The sequence below is a fragment of the Chelonus insularis genome, unplaced genomic scaffold, assembly GCF_013357705.1.
Source record: "Chelonus insularis isolate UGA/USDA-ARS -01 unplaced genomic scaffold, ASM1335770v1 contig_3_pilon, whole genome shotgun sequence".
NCBI classification, from domain to species: domain Eukaryota; kingdom Metazoa; phylum Arthropoda; class Insecta; order Hymenoptera; family Braconidae; genus Chelonus; species Chelonus insularis.
The window spans coordinates 3,592,653-3,618,738 of NW_023276556.1; the positions used below are offsets into that span (position 1 = coordinate 3,592,653).

At 29.5% G+C, this 26,086-nt stretch overlaps 3 protein-coding genes across 3 annotated transcripts; 1 reads left to right on the forward strand and 2 right to left on the reverse strand.

Moving 5' to 3' along the window:
* Window positions 1-402: 402 nt before the first annotated feature.
* LOC118068359 (discoidin domain-containing receptor 2-like) lies at window positions 403-21,268 on the reverse strand. Its single transcript, XM_035085695.1, has 9 exons — window positions 20,877-21,268; window positions 11,736-11,888; window positions 10,594-10,699; window positions 6,811-7,042; window positions 6,102-6,557; window positions 5,804-6,011; window positions 4,692-5,252; window positions 4,489-4,586; window positions 403-4,286 (listed from the first exon to the last, which is right to left on the reverse strand). Exons 2-9 carry the CDS (start codon window positions 11,809-11,811, stop codon window positions 4,119-4,121), a joined length of 1,905 nt encoding a protein of 634 aa, XP_034941586.1. The 5' UTR covers window positions 11,812-11,888; window positions 20,877-21,268; the 3' UTR covers window positions 403-4,118.
* Window positions 21,269-22,974: 1,706 nt separating this feature from the next.
* LOC118068565 (transmembrane emp24 domain-containing protein 2-like) lies at window positions 22,975-23,989 on the forward strand. The gene is made up of 3 exons (XM_035086043.1): window positions 22,975-23,206; window positions 23,318-23,658; window positions 23,793-23,989. The coding sequence occupies exons 1-3, from the start codon at window positions 23,080-23,082 to the stop codon at window positions 23,940-23,942; spliced, it is 618 nt and encodes a 205-aa protein (XP_034941934.1). The 5' UTR covers window positions 22,975-23,079; the 3' UTR covers window positions 23,943-23,989.
* Window positions 23,990-24,035: 46 nt separating this feature from the next.
* Window positions 24,036-26,023, reverse strand: LOC118068564 (KICSTOR complex protein kaptin-like). The gene is made up of 7 exons (XM_035086042.1): window positions 25,669-26,023; window positions 25,291-25,553; window positions 25,032-25,198; window positions 24,803-24,972; window positions 24,655-24,739; window positions 24,276-24,567; window positions 24,036-24,213 (listed from the first exon to the last, which is right to left on the reverse strand). The coding sequence occupies exons 1-7, from the start codon at window positions 25,871-25,873 to the stop codon at window positions 24,103-24,105; spliced, it is 1,293 nt and encodes a 430-aa protein (XP_034941933.1). The 5' UTR covers window positions 25,874-26,023; the 3' UTR covers window positions 24,036-24,102.
* Window positions 26,024-26,086: the final 63 nt, after the last annotated feature.

A 26,086-nucleotide genomic window follows, 5' to 3' on the forward strand; every position in this document is an offset into this window, starting at 1 on the left:
TTTACAATGCATTTTTTTTCATTTTGTGTTGTAATGTAATATAAGATGTTCATTGATAAAGTCAAAGTAAATTAATTAATTTGAGTTTTACAAAAAATTTATTATTATTCATTATTATTACATTCTTTTGACTATGTTTATTATTGTTACAAATTTAAATAATATCATTTTATTTATAGTCTTGTTCAAGATATTTTTTGGAACAGTAGAAATAATTGTGAATCAATTATTCATTCGTTACAGTACATATGCTATTTAGATATCAAGTTCAACTATGATTATCTTATGAATCAAGATATTGTACAATGACAGTAGAAAATAAAAAAATCTTTCTCACTTAAGAACAGTATGAAAATGAAAATTACCATATTTTAACTTTATCATTACATATTGCATAAATTATTTATCATTCTAAAATTAACATTTATTTTATTTTATAAAGAAATAATAATTATAATAGTTTCATTTATTCATGTGGGGCACCATAATTAATTACACTTGGTGGTACTCAATATATCATTTATGTTACATCTATTTACAGGGTGTTGATTTTTTTATCATCATTTGAGTATATATATATTTATATAAATTACATTGTTTATGTACATAAAATAAATAACCTTGTTTTTAAAAAATTCGTACACTATATAACTCGTACAATATTACGTAATGAATTTTTCGTATTTTGTTATAATTTTTTATCATAATTTCATTGTTTAGTTTTACTCTTTTTTGCTTCTTCTTTTCGTTTATTTTTATTAAGAATCATTGATTAACTACAACGCTAAAATCTGTTAAAATCCTGTCAAGTTTGAGATTTACAGGCGGGACGATCCAGTCCAGAATAAATACAAGGCAGAACTTGTAAAAAATTTTCATTATACATTTTTTATTTATATTTTATTTTAGAAAATTTTTCCGAGTACCGTCTACTGGGTTGTTCTACTTATTTTATTAATTAAAATCGTGCTATAAATATTTATTATTCTCAAATGAATTAGTTTAATCTTGAGTTCTTTTTAAAACAATTGAATAATTTAAGATTTTATCAATCTAAAATTCTCTATTTTTAATCATTGATTACATTAATATGGAATAGGCCAAAAATGAACAATTATTGATTTAATTAATATAATGTTAAATTTCATTGTGAAATGAACAATATTATTCTTCAGTAATATTGACATTCTATGATATTGAAATCAATTAATGTTCATTTAATTTTTGTAATGATAAAATAGTTTATACTTTTGTGAGTACAATTATTTTCGTTTGGTTTAGTAATTTTATGTTTAAATACATGCTACATCAGCCAATAAAATTAATGACAGAAAAAATTCTAAACATTTGTATTGGTAAGACTGTTACTCTAATTTATACTCAATCAACATCAGCATTAAACTTTTCTAATATTATTAAATCCTTTCTACATTTTTAATAGTTTAAGCAAAGCAATTTTTTGCGGGAAATTCATTCTGAAAATGACATGAAAAATTTCACAATGTGATTATACGCAAGCTGGATTACGCTTGAACAGTAATAAAAGCTTATCAAAAGCTTACAAATGTTTCTACTAAAAGCAACTAATATTTTCATCAATTATTCATCTTTTGACTCAATACTGTCAAACCTTTAATTCATATCGAGATTTTTTAAAATTAAATTTTATTTTGTTTATAAAAAAACCTAATTAATTCGTTCAATAGAAGTGCAGAAATAATTTCATTGTTAAAAGCGCAGACAAATAGAAAAAAAAATTCTCTAAAGGCAAATGCAATTATTAATATGTGATTTTGAATATAATGTTCTGAACAGGTACAGATCCTCACCAGATTCTCGTATAATATAGTTATTGAAAAAAAAATTCAGCCAAAATTTCATATCAATAAACCATTATCATAGAGTACAGATTTGTTCTACAATCCTAAATTATTCATCATCAGTAATCTTTATTACGATAAGATTACATAAAAAATATTTGATCGTCCAGTACGCATCGGATAAATTGACATTTGTCGTTTTTAAAAACTACTAATTTATATTAATATTTATATATTTACGTATATTATTACCGCACCAATATTTTCCAACCACTTTTCAATTTCTTTTTTTTTATCGTTTCTGAATTTTTATCGTTCAGTCTAATAAATTTATTTTCATTAATTATTATCTTTCTAAATTATAATAATTATTATTTTATGATAACTTCTTCTGCCTTCAAATATAATTGAATTTCATAAATTAAGTCTCACCTTTTTTCATATTAAACATTAATGCGAATCAACCTGTATAATTTTTTTTTTAAATTAAAGATGACAAAAATATGTAAAAAGTAGTTGTAAATGTTTTTACGGTAAAATATATGAGTATATAAATATTGAAAAAAAGTGATAGTAAAAGAGGCAAAGGTATTATTGCAATAATTATTTGCTATTTAATATTCGAAGAAGACCCTAAGACATATTATTTAACTTTTTTCTACTTCTCTTTCCTTTTATTATTATCGTTTTATTTTTTCATAAAATAATGCATTTTCTCATTAACGAGTACATCATTGCGTACTTTGCAAATGAAAGTTCCTATTTAACAACAATATTCTATGCCCTTTCTATACAATACTTGAAAGTTATGTACCACCCTAAAAGTAGTAACTTCCGTCACTTGAACTCTTTTCATTCACAAAGTTACGCAACAGTAAAAGCTTTTTTTTTTAACATCGCCATTTTTCAGTAGCTAGCGATATAAAGAATAATCAATGAAATCAACGATAAACGCATTTTTTAAGTTTTTCTTTATATATATATTTTTGTATATATAAAAAAAATGTTACATGTATAATTTAAAAAGTTAGCCAACAAAGCTTCGATGAACCGAGTATCGAGAATTTAATCACGTATAAGAATTTCATTATCTATACCTTTTTGTATGATTTGCAATGTTGTTATAACTTTTTATTTAACATTAAGTTAAGTAATTATTTTTGTTTTGTATTCTCATTTATTTTTTGTTACTTATATCACATTCATCATCGGATTTACATACATGATATTTATTGTTGGATTATCCCTGTATTGTCAATACTCATAAAAATTATGTTTTATTTCAATGTTCGTTCTTCTTTCGTCATCATTATATTTTTATTGATTTATTTAATTAATTATTCATTTATTTTATTTTTTTTTAGTTTTTACTCGTTGCGTTGAAGGCGATGTCGGTTTAGAAATAGAGAAATAATATACAAGATTTCGCTATTTCAATCAGACTTAATGGCTACAATTGGTCATTAAATTCTATTAATAATAATTGTTTATAAATATGTACGTTCGTATGACTTATATTAATTACTGATATCGCTGATAGAAAATAACTAATCAATTAATTAATCATTAATTAAATAAAAAAAATACATCAACGTGTTTGTTTGGTTGTTTTGGGAGCACAAAAGTTATATAAAGCCAAACACGTATATTATTTTCAGTTTGCAAATAGTTTCAGTCTTATAGCGTGGCAGTCGATTCGTCATCACATCACTGAGAGAATAAAAATCATTTTTTTTTTTGTTTCTAAAATTCTCAATTTTTAAATAAATAAATTATCTCATAATTACTGTGACACAGGCCTGCTGCGGTTTCAACAATTATTATAAAAAATTTGAACGTAATAGAATTTTTTAAAATATTTTTTTTGACCTGTGTAACGATTAAAACTTAAGCATACTGAATGAGTTCTTCAATTTTTCGTTAATTTCATTGCTTAAGAATAATAAAATAACTCAATGAATTTTTTCTCTCAATTAAATGCGGGAAATACTACGAATCGATCGTCCTAATTGTAATATATAATGTATGTTTTACAAGATATTTATTTGACATGAACTGACACTATCTTTAATTCACTTTAAAATTCTTTTTTTTTTTTTTTGCATAGACAGAAATCACTTGTATGAAACCTAAATGCAAATGTTCATCATTCTTACTGATTATTATATGCATTCGTAAATGATTGTTGAACATTACATTAAAATATTTGCTTATCATATTCACCAGAATATGTGTGACTCGTGAGAAAGACAGAATAAGAAAGAAAGAGAATAAAAGAGAGTGAGAGAGAGTAGATCCTTACGCATATCTATTGTGCGTGTGCTCCCGACGTTTACTTCCTCTCCGTTCGCGTTCAGAGATTAGTTGAGGACTTGGAGGGCTTGAATAGACTACGTTGTTGGAGCCCCGAGTCGATGGGACGCTTATCGGTGGCGGTGGCGGTGGAAAAAAACTCTGCAAACATGCCTGGAATACCAATTTATTTAATTTACTGTCGTTTAAATCTTGCTGAGATTTCCTATATGTATATAAATAGCTATAAAGATTCCTTTATTAAAGTTAAAGAAAAAAAATATGATGTAAATTGGGTAAGTAGATTAGCATAAAAAATATTAGATAAGTCATGAAATCAATTATAAAAGTAATTCTAATATTTTATAATCTTTACCTTAGCACTACCTCTCGATGATGTTTTAGAGAATACACTCTCATGCTCACTGCTTGTACTAGGTACTGGTATTGGAACTGCATAATCATACGTTGGATCTATACAAGAGCATTTAAATATACAAATCATTAAATATTCAGTATTATTCAAGACTGGAATACATGTTTTATTTCGATTTTATTTATTAAAAAAAAAATAATTACCTGAACATTCAATGTTATCATGTAAATCCTTATTGTCGATAACAACCGTACTATATCCATAGTAAGTAGCTTGCGATGGTTCTCTATACTTGTTTTCATGAAACGGTTCTTGGTACTCGTCTAATCTGACATCACCCAGTAAACGATCATTTAAATCTCGCGGAAGAGTTGTCAATTTAGCTCCAGCATATCGGTCATCATAATCTTCAACACGATATGTCATCAGTGAAGAATCCTTTTCACCAGTCATACCATACGTTGACTCAGGCGAAAGGTGTTGATGATTACCAGAAGGTAATGAATCCTTGGTGTCAAGGGAACTAGCAAAATTCTTTCTCTGTCGATGTCGTGATACGATGAAAAATATTGCGACGGCTAGCAAAAGTATGACAGCCGTGAGAACACCGATTATGACAGCCATATATGTTGGATCGTCTTGTTTCGCTGTTGAGATAGGAATTTCCGCTTGTAGTGGTATATCTTTTGAGGTACTTTGGTTCTTTGTACGAGGAGACTCAGTCGAGGGGGGTGACTCCGGAGTGAAATTCCCATGGGCTATGTCTGTCAACAGTGATACGATAAAACATGAGTGGGATTATTTAATACATATATGTACTGATATATTTGTACGTATTTTATATAGACACAGTATGAAAAAAATAGACAGCCATGGCCAAAATTATCTAAACGACTCTAAGCTACTGATAACACGTTTTATATTAAATTTTACTCACACAATATTGCTGGTAAACTTCTTAATTAATCAAAACTATTCTAAATTATTATGTCAGAACCAAACATCAATGTTGTTATTAATGATATAAATTATTCGGTCATTATGATAGTGATTGTTGATAATTTAACCAATGACTCACAATAATAAAAATATCAAATACATTCATCAGTATATCTGAGTATTATTACTTTTTTTTTACTGGCTTTTCGTATTTCTCAGAACAAAAAACAGCTATTATATTTCTTTTTTATCCATCCTGTGTATTTATTCACGATATATATATATATATATATATATGTTCCGTTTTATTCTCTTAAGCTTTTAAAACAAACTTTACATTGATAAAGTATCATATCAATTGGACAATATGACTCACCAGACTCAAAAGTAATCTCGCTAATCATGAGCCACTTGGCAGCAAACGTAAATCTTAATTTGATAAATCGCCCAATTCTATGATGAAGTTTTATCGAAACATTACGAGCTGTTTCAAATATCCGGTCTTCCATATAAGCGTATATTATTGGATCACCAATATACCATTTTCCTCCAATACTGAATAAAATATGAACTTCAGAAAATACCTGAAAATTAAAATTTCATTGATATAAAAATTCTCAATACATATATATTTTTTTAAAATTATTTTAATAGAAAACTATAGTCATATTTACCTGTACATCTTTAGTAAATTGATTATTGCAAAAAATATGAACAGCAGAGAATTCACGAACTCGATCAAATTCAAACTTGACATCAAGAGGATGGTCGGGACGAGTGTCATTCTTCCAACCCACCCATCCTTGACTACGATCATAATCGTAATATCCCATTTTGAAATCATCTGGCGCAGTTTTACCATCCGTAAGTTGTCCTAAGCCATGTTGTAATTCACCGTCCCAGAAGCCATCATATGTGGCATCAAAGAATTCCCAGTTGCCGCGTTTGTCGCCCTGTGGCATCGAATAAGATACGATACCATCGTTCCAAGAGCAGCCATACAATTCAACACGCATACACACGGTACGACGGTGATAACTGTACGGTAGAAATCGAATTTTCGTTGCCCATATTGCTGGGTTGAGCTCATGTTTCGATTCAAGATATGTATTTTTATTGCCATTAATTACCTGAAAAGAAGAAAAAAAGCAATTTGTAGTTACCAAAATAACTATTATTATTTGAGTGCAACATCACAACCAGATCATTATTGAAAAATGATCTGAAAATTATTAATACATAGTGGGAAACGTTATTACAAAATGTCTAGAATAGAGGGGAAAAAAAAGATTAACGATGGAGCAAAGTTTTAATTGTTAATATTACAATAGTGAGGTGGAATACTTATAATAGTTAGTGTGGAATCTAAATGTGCTAACTCACCTCTTCTCCACTAACATCCCGATATCGAACCCATTTGCCGAGCTTCGGTCTCCAGTACTCAAGAATGTATGCCTCTGCATATTCCACCCCTTGGCCATTTCCAAAACGTCCTTGAGTTGCAGTTGCAGTTATAACATGCATCGTGTGCAAATTGATTTCTAGCCACTCATGTGGCTCTGTTGTAACTTGCTCTTTTGGACACCATGCACCACCATTACGTTCTTGCTTCAAGCTAAAACATCATTTTCATATGAATAATTACCATATTTTATACCTAAATGAATTAAAAGTATGTATGATTACCAACTTATTTATATTCTGATGAACTTGATTAATTATTGAAATATTTTTAATGATAAATTTTCACGAAATAGTTGGAAATAATTCAAATATAAATGAATTCTTTTCTTGGAGTATTCAATAATCCTTAATCAGGGCAAGATTATTATCTGGTACGTTAGCGTCGAAAGGGGATAAAAGATAAATTGTTTGTCAAGATTTTAATCCAGATTTTCAATTAATAAAACTTTATATTTTTCTCATTTAATTTTAATGACAAAACTTATTTTATTTTCTTCTTAAAAAATAAAGATTTGACTTATCTTGAAAGATAAGGAATATTAGAGCTCGTTACTGTATTTAATTGTTAGTCTACAGGTTCAATTTCAAATCAATTTTATCAGATGTTTTTCACTTTGTACAAATGACAGCTATAATATGATGCTGCAGAAGCATTTTCATGGGTCAATATTTAATCATTACTTGTTGAAAATGAAAAAAAGTACTGACAAAATTTTTATGGCAAGGTAAGCATAAAACTAGATATAACTGCTTTGTAAACACAATAGTTGTTTATTTTTTGATTTTTTGTAAAACGAGCAAATAGGAAATTGTACTTTTTTATGTCAAAATTCAATGTGTAAAGAATTGTTTGTCTACGAAAAAAAGATATAACTACAATAGAAAAGGGAGAAAAAGTGTATCTACCGCTGCGAAAAACTGGTTTTTCTAACTGGAATGAGTGAACCTCCCTCCTTCTCCTCCTCTTTCTCCACATTTCTTCCTCACTGCTCTCATTTTCAGTGCATATTACTTTATCTTTCAAATTCTAGTATTTAAGTTCACAGTAAAATGATAAAACTGAACTTATAAAAGAGGGGAAAAAAATTTGAATTAATGATAACGTGGTTTATTTTTAAAAAAATATGCACTACGAGATTTTTTCAAAGACATTGAGCAAAACAGTTATGCCATAGAAGTATCTAAAAAAAAGAGAGCAAAAAATAAATTTACCGCAAGGAAAAACTGCTTATTCCAGCTGAAATGAAGGAACCTTTTTTTTCTATATTTTGTTCTCATTTTTTAATTAACTTTACTTTTTAAATCCAGGAGTTTGTATTCTGTTAAATTATAATTTACAAGCGAAATGATTTAATAAAACTGGTTTGAATTAACCCAGATTTTAGGACCGGATTTTGTTACGCAAATGAAAAATATTTTTTTTTTTGTCAAATTATGATTTCAAAGGGTGCAAGTGCAGAATTAATTTGGCGAAAATCATTCAATGAAATATAGTAATGTCTTAACGTTAATTATACTAAAAAAAATTTTCAACATTACACTCCGAGATTAAAGATCTCTTTGAAAAAAAAATTATTTCATTAAATAAACTTATCTTGAATCTGATATTTTAATTAAAAACATAAATTTTAATTTATTAAATTTTTTTTTTTTTTTAATGTAAAACTTAATCATTAGTTTAAAAATAAACATCATAAATACTCGATAATTTTCTGTCATAAAAATTCCTAGAAAAAAATGGAGAACTGCACAAAAGATTGCCGAGTAAAACTTCTGATCATCGATCAGTAGCTTAACTGCTAAACACAATGTCCTTTGTTGTAGCTTCTATGATCTCTATACAAGACCTATCCATGTAAACTCCACCCTCTCGTTTCGATAATGTATTTCATCATGGTTCATGTAATATTTAAAAATTCATTAAGCCTAGAATTTATAGATTTATTGATCCTGAAGCAGCATATAGCTACTATTAATATCACCATTTTTCAATTTTATCGATATTTATGCATACTTCTATTGAGAAGAATTTTTCTCCAGATACTATTCGACTAGTGTGCTATAGAATAATCTTTCCAATAAAAAGTAGAAAAGTTTTCTATCGCAAATAAAGGATGAAATTTAAAAAATTTGATATTGGACTGGTGAAAAAAAAATGCATGAGAAAAAGCACATGTCAGAGAAAAAAAGTGTCTATGAAATATATTAATATGTACTGTTAAAAAACACAGATATTACAAGCATTTTTAGAGGAAGTAAAAAGAATATATTACACGTTTCCACAACTTAACTCGCCATTTCTCAAGTTGCTCAGTAATTTAATGAATCGTGTATCCCCCCATTTCTCAGGCATCTCCCCCTGTTTCTCTGGCACTCAGTTCGACCCGAACCCAAGTGTCGTTTCACGCGGAGCATGCGTCACAAATACGACTATGAACCACTATTATATATAAGTATAATAGATACAGAGTTGAGGGCGGGTTGGTGAACATTATATAGCAAGTTTTAAATTCAAGTCCATCAGCAGCTGATATGATCCACGAAATTGAGTAGGCATATTAGGTAAAAGGAAATAATAAAAGGAAAATGGGTCGATGCTGTATAACCAAAGGTAAAAAATTATTCAGAAAAAAGAATAAAATGATTCTATCGAATACTTTTAATGGCTTATATACTTATTTCTCTCCCTAATCCATTATAATTCTTTACAGAATAAATTATCAATAAAAAAAATAAGGTTAATCATAAATTTGCTTTGTGACCTTTCAAGATAAACATTTAAATTACACCGCTGTCAATTACTGGAATATTTATTGACCTTTTTAATGAGTAATTAACGATTGAAAAATTGTGATTTTAATATTCATAAGACGAGAGAAAATTCATGACATTTTTTTACTTTCATGTTAAGAGAATATTTTGTAAAATGTGATAAATTAGAATAAATCTTGATGGCTGCTGTTATTATTTTTTTCTTTTTCTTCAAAAATAGGGGAAACTGGAGTGAAAAGATCCCTCCAAGATATTATCGATTTACTCAAGAAATTTATTGCTAAATTTTATCCTCTTTAATCTAGAAATATTTTTTTATCATTTACGCCCAGTGAAAACTGAAAATTTATCATATATTTACTTTTACTCCATTAAAAAGAATATATGGTTTATAATAAACGCCCCTATTGTTCGATGCTCAGCCTAAAAGAATTTTTAAAATCAATTTTTGCATTTTTTCTAAGGTGGGTCATCATCTCCCAGGAGACTCTCTAACGTTGGGTTGTCCCTGAAGATTTGAGAGGCTACGAAAATACGTCTTTTTGTTCTGAGTTGATGAAGAAATATGTTATGTTAGGCTTTGATATTGAAAAAGGTGTATGGGTGAAGCCTACCACAGTATCAGGATCTTTATATCTTGATTCTTGATAGAGATATGGTAGGTAGGCGTTAGATTATATAGGAGTATGATAGGTATGGTATAGATATATTTTCGAGACATTTAACATCAAAGAAAAGCGGTAGAGGCAACGAACCCAACCGGCTGCTGCGGCAGTTTAAGTGTCAAGTACCAAATCACATAGTAAATGTCAGGACGACAGGTTCAGTAGTAGCTTAAGAGATAGATATGTAGCTTTTTGAGATGAATAAGCGGAGAAAGTCATCTCTCAGTGTCTCTTATTACTACTTCAATTCTCTTGACTATCTTACCGTGCATGTTGTGGTCCAACGTTGCCACTGTCAAAGCTCGAGCTTGCTGTGATGTCGGCGTCTGGAATGATTCCTGCTTCCATTCCCAAAGGGGAGATGCATTGTGCTGCAAGCAGAAAAAAAGAATTCGATATGCAAGCCATTACATATTCATTCCAAGTCTGTAGCTCGAGCGCGACTCCGACGAGCTCCCATTCTCCATCCATTTGCTCGGACTCTTCAGTCACACAAAAGCGTGCTTTCTAACTTTTCACTCCACCTACCTGGAGTCCTATACCTATAGCTCTGATAAAAACGAAGAAATGCTTTCAGAAATGAAAAGTTTGAGGTGGAAATTTTTTTTTCCCCTTTATTTATGAATAAAGTATTATTGAAATATCTCATCAACTTTCATAAGACTTTTCTTATTTGGACTTGGACGAGTGAAAAAAAGTAAATTAATAGCATTAACAGGATATCTGTAACGAAAGTGCGTTGCACTTTGATGTGACTGTACCTTTATATCGCATGTGTGTCATATTATAAATAGACATCCTTCCGAATGAAAATTACGGTCATTTTAAAATGCTGATAAATATTTTTTGTCTAATGTAGTGACTGGGAAAAAAATTCATTTAAATGGATGAAGAATGTTTTTTTCGTCATTTTAATGAATTATTATTTACTGAAATTGATATTTACTTCAAACATATTGAAAACTAATGGAATTTATCGAATATTAAAATATTTTACTCCAATTATTTTATAAAACAAAAATAAAATTTTTTTTTTTTTTCATTAAAAATAATTTTTATTTCGACATATGAAATAACAAAATCTTTGAAATGTTACTCATGTTTATGACACATATCTTCTATTATTGACAGCATGAAATTTTATATTAGTTACTCTTCACCATATGAAAACAAAAAAAAGTTTTATTTTTACCACTAGTACATTTAAAAGGAATCTAATGAGCATGGAATGAACCCACAAGGGGTGCGTGATGTGTACATAAATATCTCCCTGTGTGAATTTGCCTGAGAAAAATTTTTTTACTGATTGTATTATCTATTTTTCATCCACACACACACACACACACACAAATACAAACAAACATGTATATACATATATCTATATTTATTATTTTTTTTTCTACTTACATATGTCTATAGCGTCTCCATTGTGAAGACAGAGTGTTAAAAGGTAAAAAAGATAAAACACCCCCAGGTTACTCATTACGACAGATGTTTTTTTTGTCGATTATTTTCTACGATAACTACTCGAATCGCATAGTCACACTTTCTCTTATCAATCTGGAACAAATAAAAAAATTGTCTTAGAGAAATATGCTGAAGGAATATTTTTCATTGAGATATAATCATTATTCATCACATTTTAACTTTCGTTTATTAATTCAAATTAAATTAATTTAATGTTTGCAAAATATTTTTAGTATTGAAAACATTATTTATGCAAAAAATTAAATATTAAAATATATGTAGGATCAATAATAAAAGTCCATAGTATATATTGAAAATAAGTAAAAATATATTCTGATAATCTCTCTGAATAATTTTCATTCCATTTTTAATCACATCATTTTTTCGTTTCGTGTCATCAAAGTATCCATTAGACGATAAAAAATTACTCTTCAATCATACAAAAAACTTCTAAAACAAAAATTCTTATCAAATATAATTAGAGTTGAGTCTAAAAAATCAATAATCCACTTGAACTTACGTCTCTAAAAAAAAGTTGAGCTAAAAAATAATAGAAATAATAGTTAAAATAAAGTAACTCTGTCTAAAATTGGCATAATACTACTAAAGTAATTCTTTCTTTCTTTTTTTTAGTTCACAATGTATAATAATTACTCTTATCTCTTATTAAAAAAGTTAGTGAAGTGGAAAAATAATACATAGGTAGTAAGTTAACTATCCCTCCTCTGGTCTTTGTTAGCCCCAGTGATTCGTGTTGGTTGAGACTGGCTGAAAACGACGGACAAAGAGCGACATTCACGCTAGCAGCCATTATGCATCATTACCAAGATTATGATCAGGCTCGTGAAGAGTGAACGAAATTGAAAGAGAAGTTGACTCGTGTATATAGTATATAAGAATAAGAGTGCTAAGCAGATGCTGCTTCTTACTCTTTCTCTCTACGTTGGTATAAACTTGGGGCTAATCGAGTATTTTTTTTTTTTATTTCAAACATCGTTTATGCGACCACTGACTCGTCTTACGATTCTTCTCTTGCATCTTCACTATGTTGATTCTCAAAAGAAATACTTTCATTTAGAGAAAGAAGATCAACTTGATAAACGTGATGAAGAGATAAAAGAAGACAGAAATATTAAATTGAATAATACAAAATTTTAAATTATTTCAATTAGACAAATTGCAACGTGTAATTGGACTTTGTACAATGCTCTAGTTATTGTCTGACGAAAAATATTATTTCAATAAAAAATTCACTTTGTTATAAAACTTAATTCTATGTCCATTTGCTTATAAATGATGGAATATCAATTATTTTATTGTTTCCAATAAAATTGAAAACTAGAGAGAAAAAAAATCATAAAATAAAAGAGAAAATTGATTGATGTTTCATGTTTGAAATATTTAATTAGAGATGAAAAATGGATTTATTTTCATTTATTTTATGATTTGATTAATTTTTTTATTATTTTCCTCAAATATTTCCAACTAACTCACTTCTCTATAATAATTAATTATACCTACTTATACAGCCATTTATAAAATTATCTAATAAAATATGTTATGATTACTCAATTGAATAATTCAATAGCCGAGCCAGCCATAGGTACTGCAGACAGTATTATGAACCGAGACATTCACAAATAAGATATTACCGCTGTTTATATTAATTTGAATATATTAAAAAATATTGAATCATTTTAAATAGCTAATTTATTGATAACTAATATATTAGAGTTTTTCTAAGGAAATTTATTACACTAGAACATGTTGCGCTGTATTTTTTAATTAATTAAGAATATCTAATAAAACTTTTCTGAGAGTTCATCAATTACTGAAGACTAAATATCTAAACAAATAAACGATCTCTATAAATTTTAATTACAGTACACTAGTTAGTTGATACACTGTAATTAGATACTATATAGTTATGTCAAACTGAGACAGTTTGAAACAAAAAATTGCTTTAGTTTGTACAAGTTTTCAGTTGGTGGAGAATATGATATTAGCTTACTCTGGAAGGTTAATTTGTTAACAGTCGAGGAATATTGATTTTCCAAAAATACATCAGATAAGTGTTAACAAATATTAGTAACATTTGAATGTCAAGTTCAAATATTTATTAAGGTTGTATTAATATTTGTTTTGGGATATCTAAATTCATCATTAATTCACAATTTAATATTAAACTTGATGGATTTATTTGATATTTCTAATATAATATTAATTTAAATATTTTCAACATTATTATTTTTAAAAATCTGAGAGAAGAGTCATTTTAAATTATGAGTATTCCAAAAGAATACTTTACGTTTACTAGAGGTGAAAAAAAAGAAAATTACTCCAAAAAAAAATAGGATCAATATTTTTAGACTACAGTTGGTCACGTGTTTCATTTCCCCGAACACAAATGAATTTTCTTCTTTATAATGAGACACAAATGAATTTGGTGTTATAAAACATGAACAGTGTTTTAATTAATTAAAAAAATATTCAATAAAATTTTTTGTTAGGAGGGTTCATCAATTACAGAGAGTTAAATATTGCTAAAATAAGTCGTAGTTTATGAGACATCTCGTAAAAGGGGAATACGAACAAGAGTATAAATGCAAAATATTAATTTAAGAATAATAAACATAATTTTGGATTGAGAAAATTAATTTTCGAATGTAGTATTTTACTTTCTTAAAAAATAATTCTTTTAATGTAAAATAAAAAAAAATTTATCTCATAATCAATATTTGTTGAATAAAAAAATTAATAACTTTTTATGGAACACTCACGAAAAAAATAATTCATTCCAGTAAAATTTACCTCACATGTGACAAACACTCCTTCTAAAAAAAAATTTTAATCGTCCACAATTTCGTTCCCCATTCTATAATTAAAACTCCTAATTCGCAATGTCGATTTTAACCCCCATGACAACTTCACTATATATATATATATCGGGAAGTTAATAAAACAAAATAAAAACACCACTGTAAATTTTAATCAGGTGCAACTTTGTGCCAATAAAGCATTTTAGGAAATAACTCGAATCCGGGATTACAATTTCGAAAAGCCCACCTGGTGCTCTCGTCGCGTTTACGATTTCCACATTCGTTGTTTCCGTCGCGAGGAGCTTTCGCTTTGGTCGATGAAATAAGTGGGATGAGGGAGAGAGTGAGAGAGTACCGAGGGAGTGAATATATAGTGATAGAATTGGTGTAGATGTAGAGTAAATGGCAAGAGAGAGAAGCTTAAAACAAGCCTGAGCAAGAGAGAAAGGGATAGAAAGCTAAAGGAACAGCAGTCAAGAGCAGGAACAGTAATACTTGGTCGACTGGTACATAGCCACAGAAATGTAAATACCAGTTGGCCAATCAGACTGATTGCTCCCATTCGGACTTGGATGCCTGTCATTCATGGTAGACGGTTGTGCCTTCGGGACTTTGCATGGTAAGCCATTGAATCGACCTATTGTTCTTCAATAAAGGTATGTATCTTCAATTCAATCCATTTTTAGTCCATTCTACTCAAACTCAAAAATTAATTCATGACAATTGAATTGTTATTTATTTATATACTTAAAATCTTATATTATTTGTCCAATAAATTATTCATAATAGGTTCTATATCAACAACATTAGTAGCACATTAGACATTCCCCTGATTCCAAAAAATAGGGAGAGTTTGTTGAAATAAATCTGAATGAAATTTTTAACAAATCTCCAGACTTTGGGGCTCTATTGTAGTATTAAGAAAATTCTCATCATTTTTTCTCAACGATCAGCAGCTGTAGCAATAGAAAATAAGACTAAAATTAATTTTATTGACTGAAACCACTTCAATCAAATAACCACATAATTTTCCATCTGCATTAAACTAACAAAAGTCGTTTATCAAAAATAATGTTTTTCCTTCAATTCCAGAAAGATGATTCAACTAAATACATTGCAAACTGCTATAAAATGTAATAAGAAAATATCCACAGTGCAAGTTAAGAAAAAAACAAAGTTATAATTCTGACTGTCAAGGGTCCAGTGACACACACGTCGTTAGCATAAGAATTAATGATAGTATTATAATAGGAAGGAAATAAGGGAGCAAATGATCCAGTTATTAATAAAGACGAAAGAATGAGATAATAAAAAAATGATGGTGAGTTAAACGTGAGAAGTGTTTAAGGTTTGAGTAGCCTCTATGAAGACGAAAGTAATAAATTTGAATAAATTAGTCTCATACTTCCGGTGTAGGTGTGTGTATGTATATGTTAAGTTTAAAGTTTAACTCTTTATAGAATTATAGCATCAGGGTGTTCCTCAATTGAATACACTACTCCCTCGTAGTCTAGTTGTTCCATGAATACACGTGCTAGCATTGATTTATTGATGGTCATTAAGCACTGACACTCGTATATGCCCAACCAATTAACTTGGCAAAAAGACTTTTCTCTCTCTTATTCTCTTCATTGCTGGCACTGCCAGTGTGAAACACACGCATGCAGGTGCATTTATTTCTCTGTATTTCTTCACTTTTCTCATGTACCATCTGTTCATACTCGTTTCTCGACTCCTGCGAGCCGTCGTCTGCAAAGAGGGAAACGAGTATATTTATTTTACTCCTTTTCCTCCACTTTCCGACACAACAAACCAGATAAAGTATGCTTTATATTTAGATTACTCTTCGTCACTCTTCTCTCATCTTTCTCTCTCCCTGCTGTCCACCCACCCATAGACTGCATAAGCATCAACCCTTTGCCACTAATTTACTAAAAAAATAACATCCTTATTATAAACATAAACATTGAAAAATTACTAGGAAAAAGAAATACTTAACTTTGAGGTTTGGGGAGAAGATTGAAAAAATAAAGAAGAATAAATAACTCGTGACTATCATGAGTAGTGAAACACAGAGGCCAGTCACGTTTGAAAGAAGCAAAAAGCCTGCATCTTTGTAACGACGCCCTCCTTTTTATTTTTTTTTTTGTTTCTTGTTTTTTCTTTTTTTTTTTGGCTTTTTTATTTCTTTTTCATTGCGATCTCCCTTGCACTTATTCACTTGCTACGTTACATTACTCTTATATACCGCGCAACGTCGTTGCTCATCCCATTCTTCTATCGATCGACACAACGTACCACATAAAAAAAAGCCATCCCTCTTTGTATTATGTCACACTCAAGAATAAGAACAATAACGACAATAATAATTGATGATTGTTGCCAACTACTTTTGCTTTCCAATTTCTCGACAAAATTACGGATGTTCTGTCATGAGTTATTTTGTTTTATTTGTTGAGTGATTTCAAATTTTAATTAGAATGTCAGACTATCATTTCAGTCATGAATAATATTAATGGTTTTTTCTCTCAGGCGAAAAAATAACGGAGAGAAGCCAATAATTGAACAGCACATTTAGTTGTGTTTTTATCTAATTAAAAAAGTTTAAATAAAAACAAAAAATATCACTGGACTATCAAAACCTCAGATTTTTTTTGTTTTTTCAATAATTAATGAATAACTTTTTTCATTATTCATAAACTAGTCTTTTTGGATGTGGATGAATTTTTATTGATTTAAAATCAATAAAATGTTCATCATTTATACTATCGGATATTTTTTTACACTAGCAGAAAAAAAATTGTTCTACTTTAATCAATTTATTATATAGTTTAGTTTAAGATTCAATAAAAAATAATTCTTTGATGGCATAATAAAAAAAAATATAATGCACAAGTAGGTTTCATCTTTATTATGTACATATGGAGTCTTTAATAGCTGATGATGGTTGATAATATCTTCAGCACAATTACTTTATAGTACATTGCACTGATATGGAGAAAAAAAATCAATTGATATGACTGCATGAACGATAATAATATCCATTTAGTGTTCGTTAAAGTGAAGAAAGTGTGAATATTAATTTAATGGCACGCGTAAAAATGGCCTAGATATATGGTGGAAGGTAGATAGATACGTATGTGGTACAGATATACGGATGGGATCAGTGGAGAGATGGTTGGGTGTATCAGTCTCGATATGAGTGCTCTTGAATTCACCTTACCCTCAGGGATATCTGCATAATCCAATATCGTTTGTTAACTCGAACGTCGTTTGGACTACCCAGCGCCCTTGTATTTTTATTACGTCTACAGGGAAATCTAGCCCTCAGTTTCGTGTGCATATACCATCTGGTAGCCAAAGCCAACATGTCTCGCTCTCGCTCGTAAATCGACTTCAAGCACAAACAAGGAGGATTTCACTACGCCCCCAAACTCTCATACTCTTTCGAGTCACATAAATCGATTTTTTTTCTTTTCTATTTCTCGTTTTCTCGTTTGCTCTTTTCCTCTTTTTCTTTTTCCATTAACACTGAAATTTACTGAGTTAAGCAACTATTAGAGGGTAAAATTCTCAGAAATTCCCCTTTTTTTGTTTATGACATATGCCGAGTCAAAGACTCCTTAAGAATGCTCATGAAATTATTCTGCAATAAATTTTATCAATTACTTTATTAAGAATGAATAATAAACAACTTTAGTTTGTTGGAAAGTACATTTCAATTACTTTCAAAACTTTTATTTATTTATTCAGTAATTTTATAATGAATTAGCAGCATGGATTTATAATAATTAATTAAAGTGGAATAAATTTAGTAGAAATTGATAAGAAATTTTTGGAGTAATTATTAGAGGAAAAAAAGTGCTCCAAAACTAGAGCTAGAGAAGTGAATTTTTCCAAGCCCAAATAGAAAAATAATTTGTAAAAAATAATTCTTCCAAGAATAAGAATTTTTATTTTTAAGTACACCTCCCAACTAGATTTTATTCAACAAAATTTTCGAGACTTTTCAAAAGCTATTCAGCGAATCATTACCCATTTATATATAAACATATATTTCGCTCCAAATTATCTTTTGGACAGTTCGTACGATGATTTGTTCTCTCATTACGAGTGCACATGTCTTCAAAGTCTTGGAGATATAATTTTAGCAGCGGCAGTGACAGTGAAAATTATTCAACTTCGGTTCGTCTATTCCATTACTTAGTTGTTAAACTTTTTGCGAAAGGAAGTGATTAAATTAGTTGTAGGAATGATTGCAAATCTTCACGTACATCCGTGTCGATGATTCAAGACATCATCTTAAACCGGATGTCCCAGACACCGGCGACGTTTATCGGACACGTAAACTCTTCTTGTTACTTTTCTCCTCTCTCTCTCTTCCACCCGTCAAAATGCACATGTCTCGTTTTCCACCTCAGTCACTTTGTTCTTCTTCATTGCGCGCTGTCGGCTTCATATATATCATATATATGTACGTATTCTTTTAGCACGTTGCAAACTTGGTGTATAAGACTGTGAATCTATCCCCCCATCCCCATCTCATTTCATCAATATACGTACGCACGTCCTCTTGGCACGTGAGTCGCATTTATTCTTGCACTTTGCTTGTATAGCAAAGGCCAATTTATCGAGGGCTCTATATGAACATTAATCACAAAGCGACAGAGGTTTTAGACTCAATACCCACCCTTACCTCAACTACATTCAGTCTGATGTGGGAAATATGAAAATTTAAGTAAGATAGATGGTAAGCTAATTTACTTGTAGATTATTCATCATACGTTTTAATACAATCTCATAAATAAATTTCGCCCAAGAGATGAATTTTCGCCACAATAAAATTCCAAATGTATCCATTCGACTGATGAATGACATAAAATGTTATTAAATTGATTCGAACGCTCGTGGCCAGGAATACGCGCTTGCGCACCGATTCAACTATTCTTTTGTATTTTATTTTTCTCACAATGGAGTAACCATTTTATTGTATTCATTGATTAATTATGAATTATTAATTAAAATTATGCATAATCCTTTTACAATAGTCTTTGTTCAATGTTTGAAGAATAGTTCTAAGCTTGGTTTTATCTATAAATAAAATCAATACAGAAGTCTGATATCTTTTCATGATTACGAATAATGCATTGAAGGAAATCTAATAATGATCATAATCTATCTTATTCCATTTATTATTTATATCAAATAATACTTGACATTAATAAATAGCTGTCATTAATTAATCAATATTTTCCTTTGGTAAATAAAACACTCTTTTTTTTTGTTCTTTCAACAATCGACTAACAACAATTGATGCAAATGATTAATATACCCAATAATTTAGATAGAAAAATGCATGAAGAAAATTGTCGTGAGTATTAGTAATTAAAGAATATTCAACATAGCAGCAATATAAAAGCTATTATCAAAAATCCAATTACGAAGTAATCAGTAACATTTAAGTAATACATTATGAATAGATTTGGCAGTACAAATAAATATTCATAAATGAGTTATAGATATTTCAAATGTAAAATAACGTGTGCTTTGAATTGAATAAATTAGCGAAAATGATGAAGTAGAGTAGTGAAATAGTAGCATGAAATTCTGATGACCCATTGGTCTGAAACAACCCCGATATAATATAATATTCTCTAGACTGAAGTCATCAACCTAGAGGAGGCACACTACACGCGATATCGACCTGTTAGCAGGCAGCCAGCGTCAAGTCGATATTAGAAGCAAGACTCTGGCGGCATTGGCTCTTATTGGACTGTGACTATAAGGTCTCAGATTGAAATAAGAAGAAAAAGTAGAGAAAAAGTAAAAAGACATAAGAGAATATCTATCCATCTATATCCATGACTTTACTATAATATTTCAACAACTATAACATCGTTCTCCATAGCTGCTGGTACGCATTTACATTTTTAACGAACCACATACGCAGAATTCTTTCTTCTCTCTGTGTGTTTCCGCTCCATTCCCATCAGGGAATGAGAAATAAAGAGAAAAAAAATGTTATACGCCATTAATTAACTGGTTAATTTATTCCTCTAGGATTTAGGCGCTTTATCAAAAATCTCTTGTGTTATTTCCAATTCAACTCAACATGGACAAGTAATAAATTTCGAAATTTCAGCTTGAAACATTTCATTTATTAAATTAATTATTAAATACCTGAAATATTCATACAAATTAATTACAGACGCTAGTCCCTTTTTCTCATTTATTGACATTTTTATTAATCCTTTTTTCTTACCTTTCTCTGTGGGTAATATCCGAAAGAATCGACCAATAAAATGAGATATCCCATAAATTCACAATGAATGCCATTAATATTCACTACAAATTATTTATAATTCAGTCATCATCATTTCACTTTTTTAAATAAATGCATCAGGGAGATCTCTCTTTCAATCACAAAGCATAATCACAGTCACTACATTAAATTCACATTGTTATGATTGTAAATGACCTTGAAGATACACAGAATATCAGGTATTACCCATGACATTGATTAATTATGCTAATTATTATAAAATGTAACTGTAACAGTTATTGATTAATAAATAATTTGTGCGTTTAATTTATGTTATTAATTAAATTAAAAACAGTGTTTCGTGACCGCGGCGCGGCACTAACTGACAGTAGTGTATGATCGCGAGTCAGAAGTGTGTGTTACACTTGGTGTATAGAGCCGGTTGGAGATGGGGGAAATCCATAGGGGAAGGGTCACGGTAGTTCGATCCGCTCCGAAATGTTATTCGGCCAGTAAATCGCCGTCTACTGGTGAGTATTAAAAGCTGTTGCTCAGTCGGTAACAATCATATCTATTATTAGTTTTTAGATTTTTCGGCATGAAAAATAGGCTTACATATGTAAAGTAAAATAAAAATAATTGCAATTAATTATTAACATTAAAATTATACTATTTATTATATCAAAAAGAGGAAACTTTTGTAATATTTCAGTATTCAAAATTGCCCGCGTGTTTAAACGCCACCTACGGTTGTTTACAAAGAACACCTACCCTCAGCGAATATAAATGGGAGATGTTACACATAATTGCAAGAGTGGCCAAGGGTCTGATACACACCATGTGAGCGTAGGGTCAAAACACATATGAAGGGGTAGTATAGAATGACGATATAACAACAGTTAGCTATCTCTTTCTTGCTTTTTCGCTCTTGAACCAAGACCACGAGGGGTTGTAGTATAACAATTGAGTTGAGGGGTCGCAAAATATGTTGTAGATACGAGACAGCTAACGTATGTGGTCTAGTCGGCAGTTGACGCAGGATTTTATTGATTTTCTTTTCGCCTTTTGGATTTAGGGGATGATGACGAGACTTGACACAGCGCGAGAGCTATGATGTTAATTATCGCAAGGGAAATAGCGGCTCACGCAGGTGGGGTCTAGAAGCATGATGACGAACAATTTAAGGCGTGCCCTTTTTTCACGCAAAATAATTTCTTCTTTAATTTGACGCAGATGAAAACTTTGATACTGTTAAATTTAATGTTCAAGTCATGCTGAGGGGTAAGGCCTATTACTAGGATACCATAGCTGGCTATTCTATTCGTAGCTATTCAATAATATCAAGTCAACGGTTAGATACAAGACCCACCGTCGCCTTTTCAACTGCTTTTGTGTTGCACCATTGTCATAAATATATTCTTTTATTCTGCATTGTGCCTGACATGATCCGATTATGATTTTTTTTCTGGTTTCCAAGAGTAGAAGCCTGTCAGATCGTTTTGTTATTTTCTTTATGACCCAACGACTTCTCTTTTATTCTCCGATTATGCACTGTCACGAAGAAATGGAATTATTATTTTTTTTCCTATGAGCACGCTTACTTTTTTCCTTTATTTTTCACATCCGGAAAAGAAAATTTATTACCAGTAAACTATTTAACTTTGTATTTATCTGCTTTTAATTTCAAATTCTATTAAATTTGTATGGTATTTTATACTGTCAATACAATGAAACATCTGACGACGAGATGTAAAATTGATCATATTGTCGAGTTTTTATTCTTTTTTCTTAGTAAATTTACCCCGTTTGGCTAAAACTTCTATTTTTCATCATAACAATTTCATTGTTATGTAAAGTTGAATAAAATTAGAATTTTATATAGCAAACTTTATATTCATATTTTCATGGAATAATAATATTACTTATGAATTACGAAATCAACTCCTATTGAATTGATATTCCATGACATAATATTCAAAAAATAATCTCCAAAATGTTTTGAATCTAAAACGAATAATCCCGGGGAAACAAGTATACCAACGTATCACACATAAAAACAAGTATTGACAACTGTATAAAATAAAAACATTCACACAAACGACCATTATAACCTTACTTGAGAAATACGTGGCACTAGAAAGTAATTCCGGCAAACAAAAATAAAACAGTGACAATTGAATAAAATTAAGAATATATTATAAAAATGAAGCTTATAAACGGATTACTAATTATTACTTGTCTTATCTATAATACACATGCATATTTTATCACCGTGGATGCACATACAGAAGAATGCTTTTATGAAAGAGTTGAAAAAGATACTAAAATGGGTGAGTTTTAACAAACTTTAAACTATTTTCACTTTCTTTTCTCTATTAGATATAAGAAACAAAAGTTTTATATTAATGTTATTATTAAATATAAACTTTTTTTATTTTCAGGTCTTACATTTGAAATAGCAGAAGGTGGATTTTTGGACATAGATCTAAAAATTGTAGGACCAGATGGTAAAGTTATTCATAATGGAGAACGAGAAGGTGGAGGAAAATATACGTTTGCTGCATATGCGCCTGGTGTATACACTTATTGCTTTAGCAATCAAAAAAGCACATTAACGTCCAAAGTAGTTATGTTTAATATGGAAGTAAGTGAGCCCTCTAAAGCTACAGATGAGCACAATACTGAGGGTGATGATGGAGTTAATCACAGAAAATTAGATGATATGATCTCGGATTTAAGTAAAAGTCTATCAGGTGTAAAGAATGAACAGGAATACATGCAGGTGAGTACATTTTCCCTCTTGAAATATTTAACAATGATTAGCAAATTCGCCTCAAGTTTATTATTGTGAATTTGCTTAATGACTATTTATAGTCGTGACATTAAAATGAGCTAATTAAATTACTTTTTTAAAAGGTACGTGATCGAAATCACCGCGCTATCAATGAAAGTACAAACTTCCGAGTGGTATTATGGTCAATTTTCGAAGCTTCTGTATTAGTTTCAATGACCTTCGGTCAAATATTTTACCTCAAACGGTTCTTTGAAGTAAGACGGGTAGTTTAATATTTAATAATGTAAGTAGAAAAATAAAAAATAAGTGTAAGAAGTCATTTTGTTTGTATAAATTTGTTTAAATTAAGTTTTTTGTAAAATATAAAACTTTTTAATACACCAACTTTTATGAAATTATTAAATTAATTTATAATCACATGATTAATTATATTTACATGTTGAAATTCTTAATTTGTAACTTTTTTATTGCATCATCGACAGATTGAACCATTAACTTTTCTATACGTCTTTTCCATATTTGACTCACAATACTTGGATTGTGCTAAAAATGAATTTATAATATGATTATATTCATAAACATGATTATCCAAATAAAAAACTTACTTGTAAAATATATACTCCACGTTGAGTTAATACAACTAACTCTTTTACACCATCACCAGTCAAGTCTAGATAACACATAGAATAAACAGGCGAATCGAACTTTCTTTTGCTCGTCAACTTCCATTCATTGTTATCTAGAGTGAAGACAAATACTTCATGACTGTATGTTCCCAATAATATTTCATTTTTCCCATCCATATTGATATCAGCAATACAAGATGATAATATTCCATCGGAAGTATCATTTGTTTGTAGTATTACTTCCTTTTTCATTCCATATTTTAAAACATCCCTAAAAAATTTTAACCATTATAAATATGATTTAATCATCCATAACAATCATAACTGCTCATTTTAAAGCTACATATCGCCTACTTACATAAAAACAACAGAAGGATCTAGAGCATTAACTATTAATATATTTAAGATAGGTTGAGTACTAGTTTCATTACTATTTTCAGGTTCTGCAAAAATTAGTGACTAATTATTGACACATTTTTTAAATCGTTGATAATAGTATTTCATACCATCAGCATTAGGAATTAAATTAGGTGATTCATTTTCTTGAGAAAAAATTCGTACACTGGGTACAGGTTGGTCATAATGGAGTATCCATTCTTTGATTATTTCAAGTTTTTCAATATTTACTAGTGTTACTTTAACTAATCCAGATTCACAAGAAACAACTGTTAGCCTTCTGGAAAACGAATTCAAAATAATTCTTTATTATCTCCAAAAGTAGAAATAATAAGTTACCGGGTATGATTGTTATAATAGTGCACGTTAATCCATAACACAAGTGTTTGTAGACTAAGCAATTCCGGAAAGTATTTATCCAGGGGGAATTCAACATATCCATGAGTGAATTTATCTTCTCTAATCATATGTAATTGATTGTCACTCCCAGAAATGAGCCAAACAACCTAAACATAACAAAATTATTATAAAATTAATCCAAAAATATATCAAGTTTTTTTTTTTTTAACTAATTAATAAACAAAACATGAAATTTTACTTCTTTCTCATTTTCTTCATTTATAATTGTAGTATGATATAATAAATATGGAGTATAAGTTAATTCTACTGTGAGACAATTTTGTGCAATCGTTTCTATAGAAGTTTCAGAATTCTCTCCATCTCCTGCACTTTCTGAATAAATATTTAAATATCTTTCCACACTCCCTTCATTAGTTGGCTTAATAATTGTTATTCCTATGACGAATTCTTCGTCGAATTGGTATTTATTGTAGCCATCAACAGAAATAATCTCTGCACCACCTAAATTGAATTTAAATATTTAAAAATTTTTAAGACTTTTAACCTTATTTTATTCGATAGTAAAAATAAACAATGAACACGTGAGTAAGAAATAATTTTGGAGATTGAGTCTTACTTGGAATATACGTGAATAGTAATTCTTTGACAATAGGCTTCAGAATTTTATCGTTAGTTTTTTGGTATCCACAAGAAAATATTTTTCTTTTTAAAGAAGCCACTAATATTTTATTTGTACTGTATGGAGAGCATAATTTTGACATTGAATACACGTTCCCTTGAGATGTCAAAGGAAACCAGTGGATATTTATTAAACTGTCCATTATTATTATTGTTGCATCATAACAAATGATAACTAAAACCTCAAATAATTACTATTCATAATCACTCTCTTTTTTAGCTCCAATTACTTTACAATTTCATTCGTACATATTATAAACAAGAAATGAAACGATTGACAAAACCATGTGACTTTGTTGTGTACAGAAAAAAATGAAAGGATCCATCCGCTGTAAGGTTACATGTGTTTTTTTACC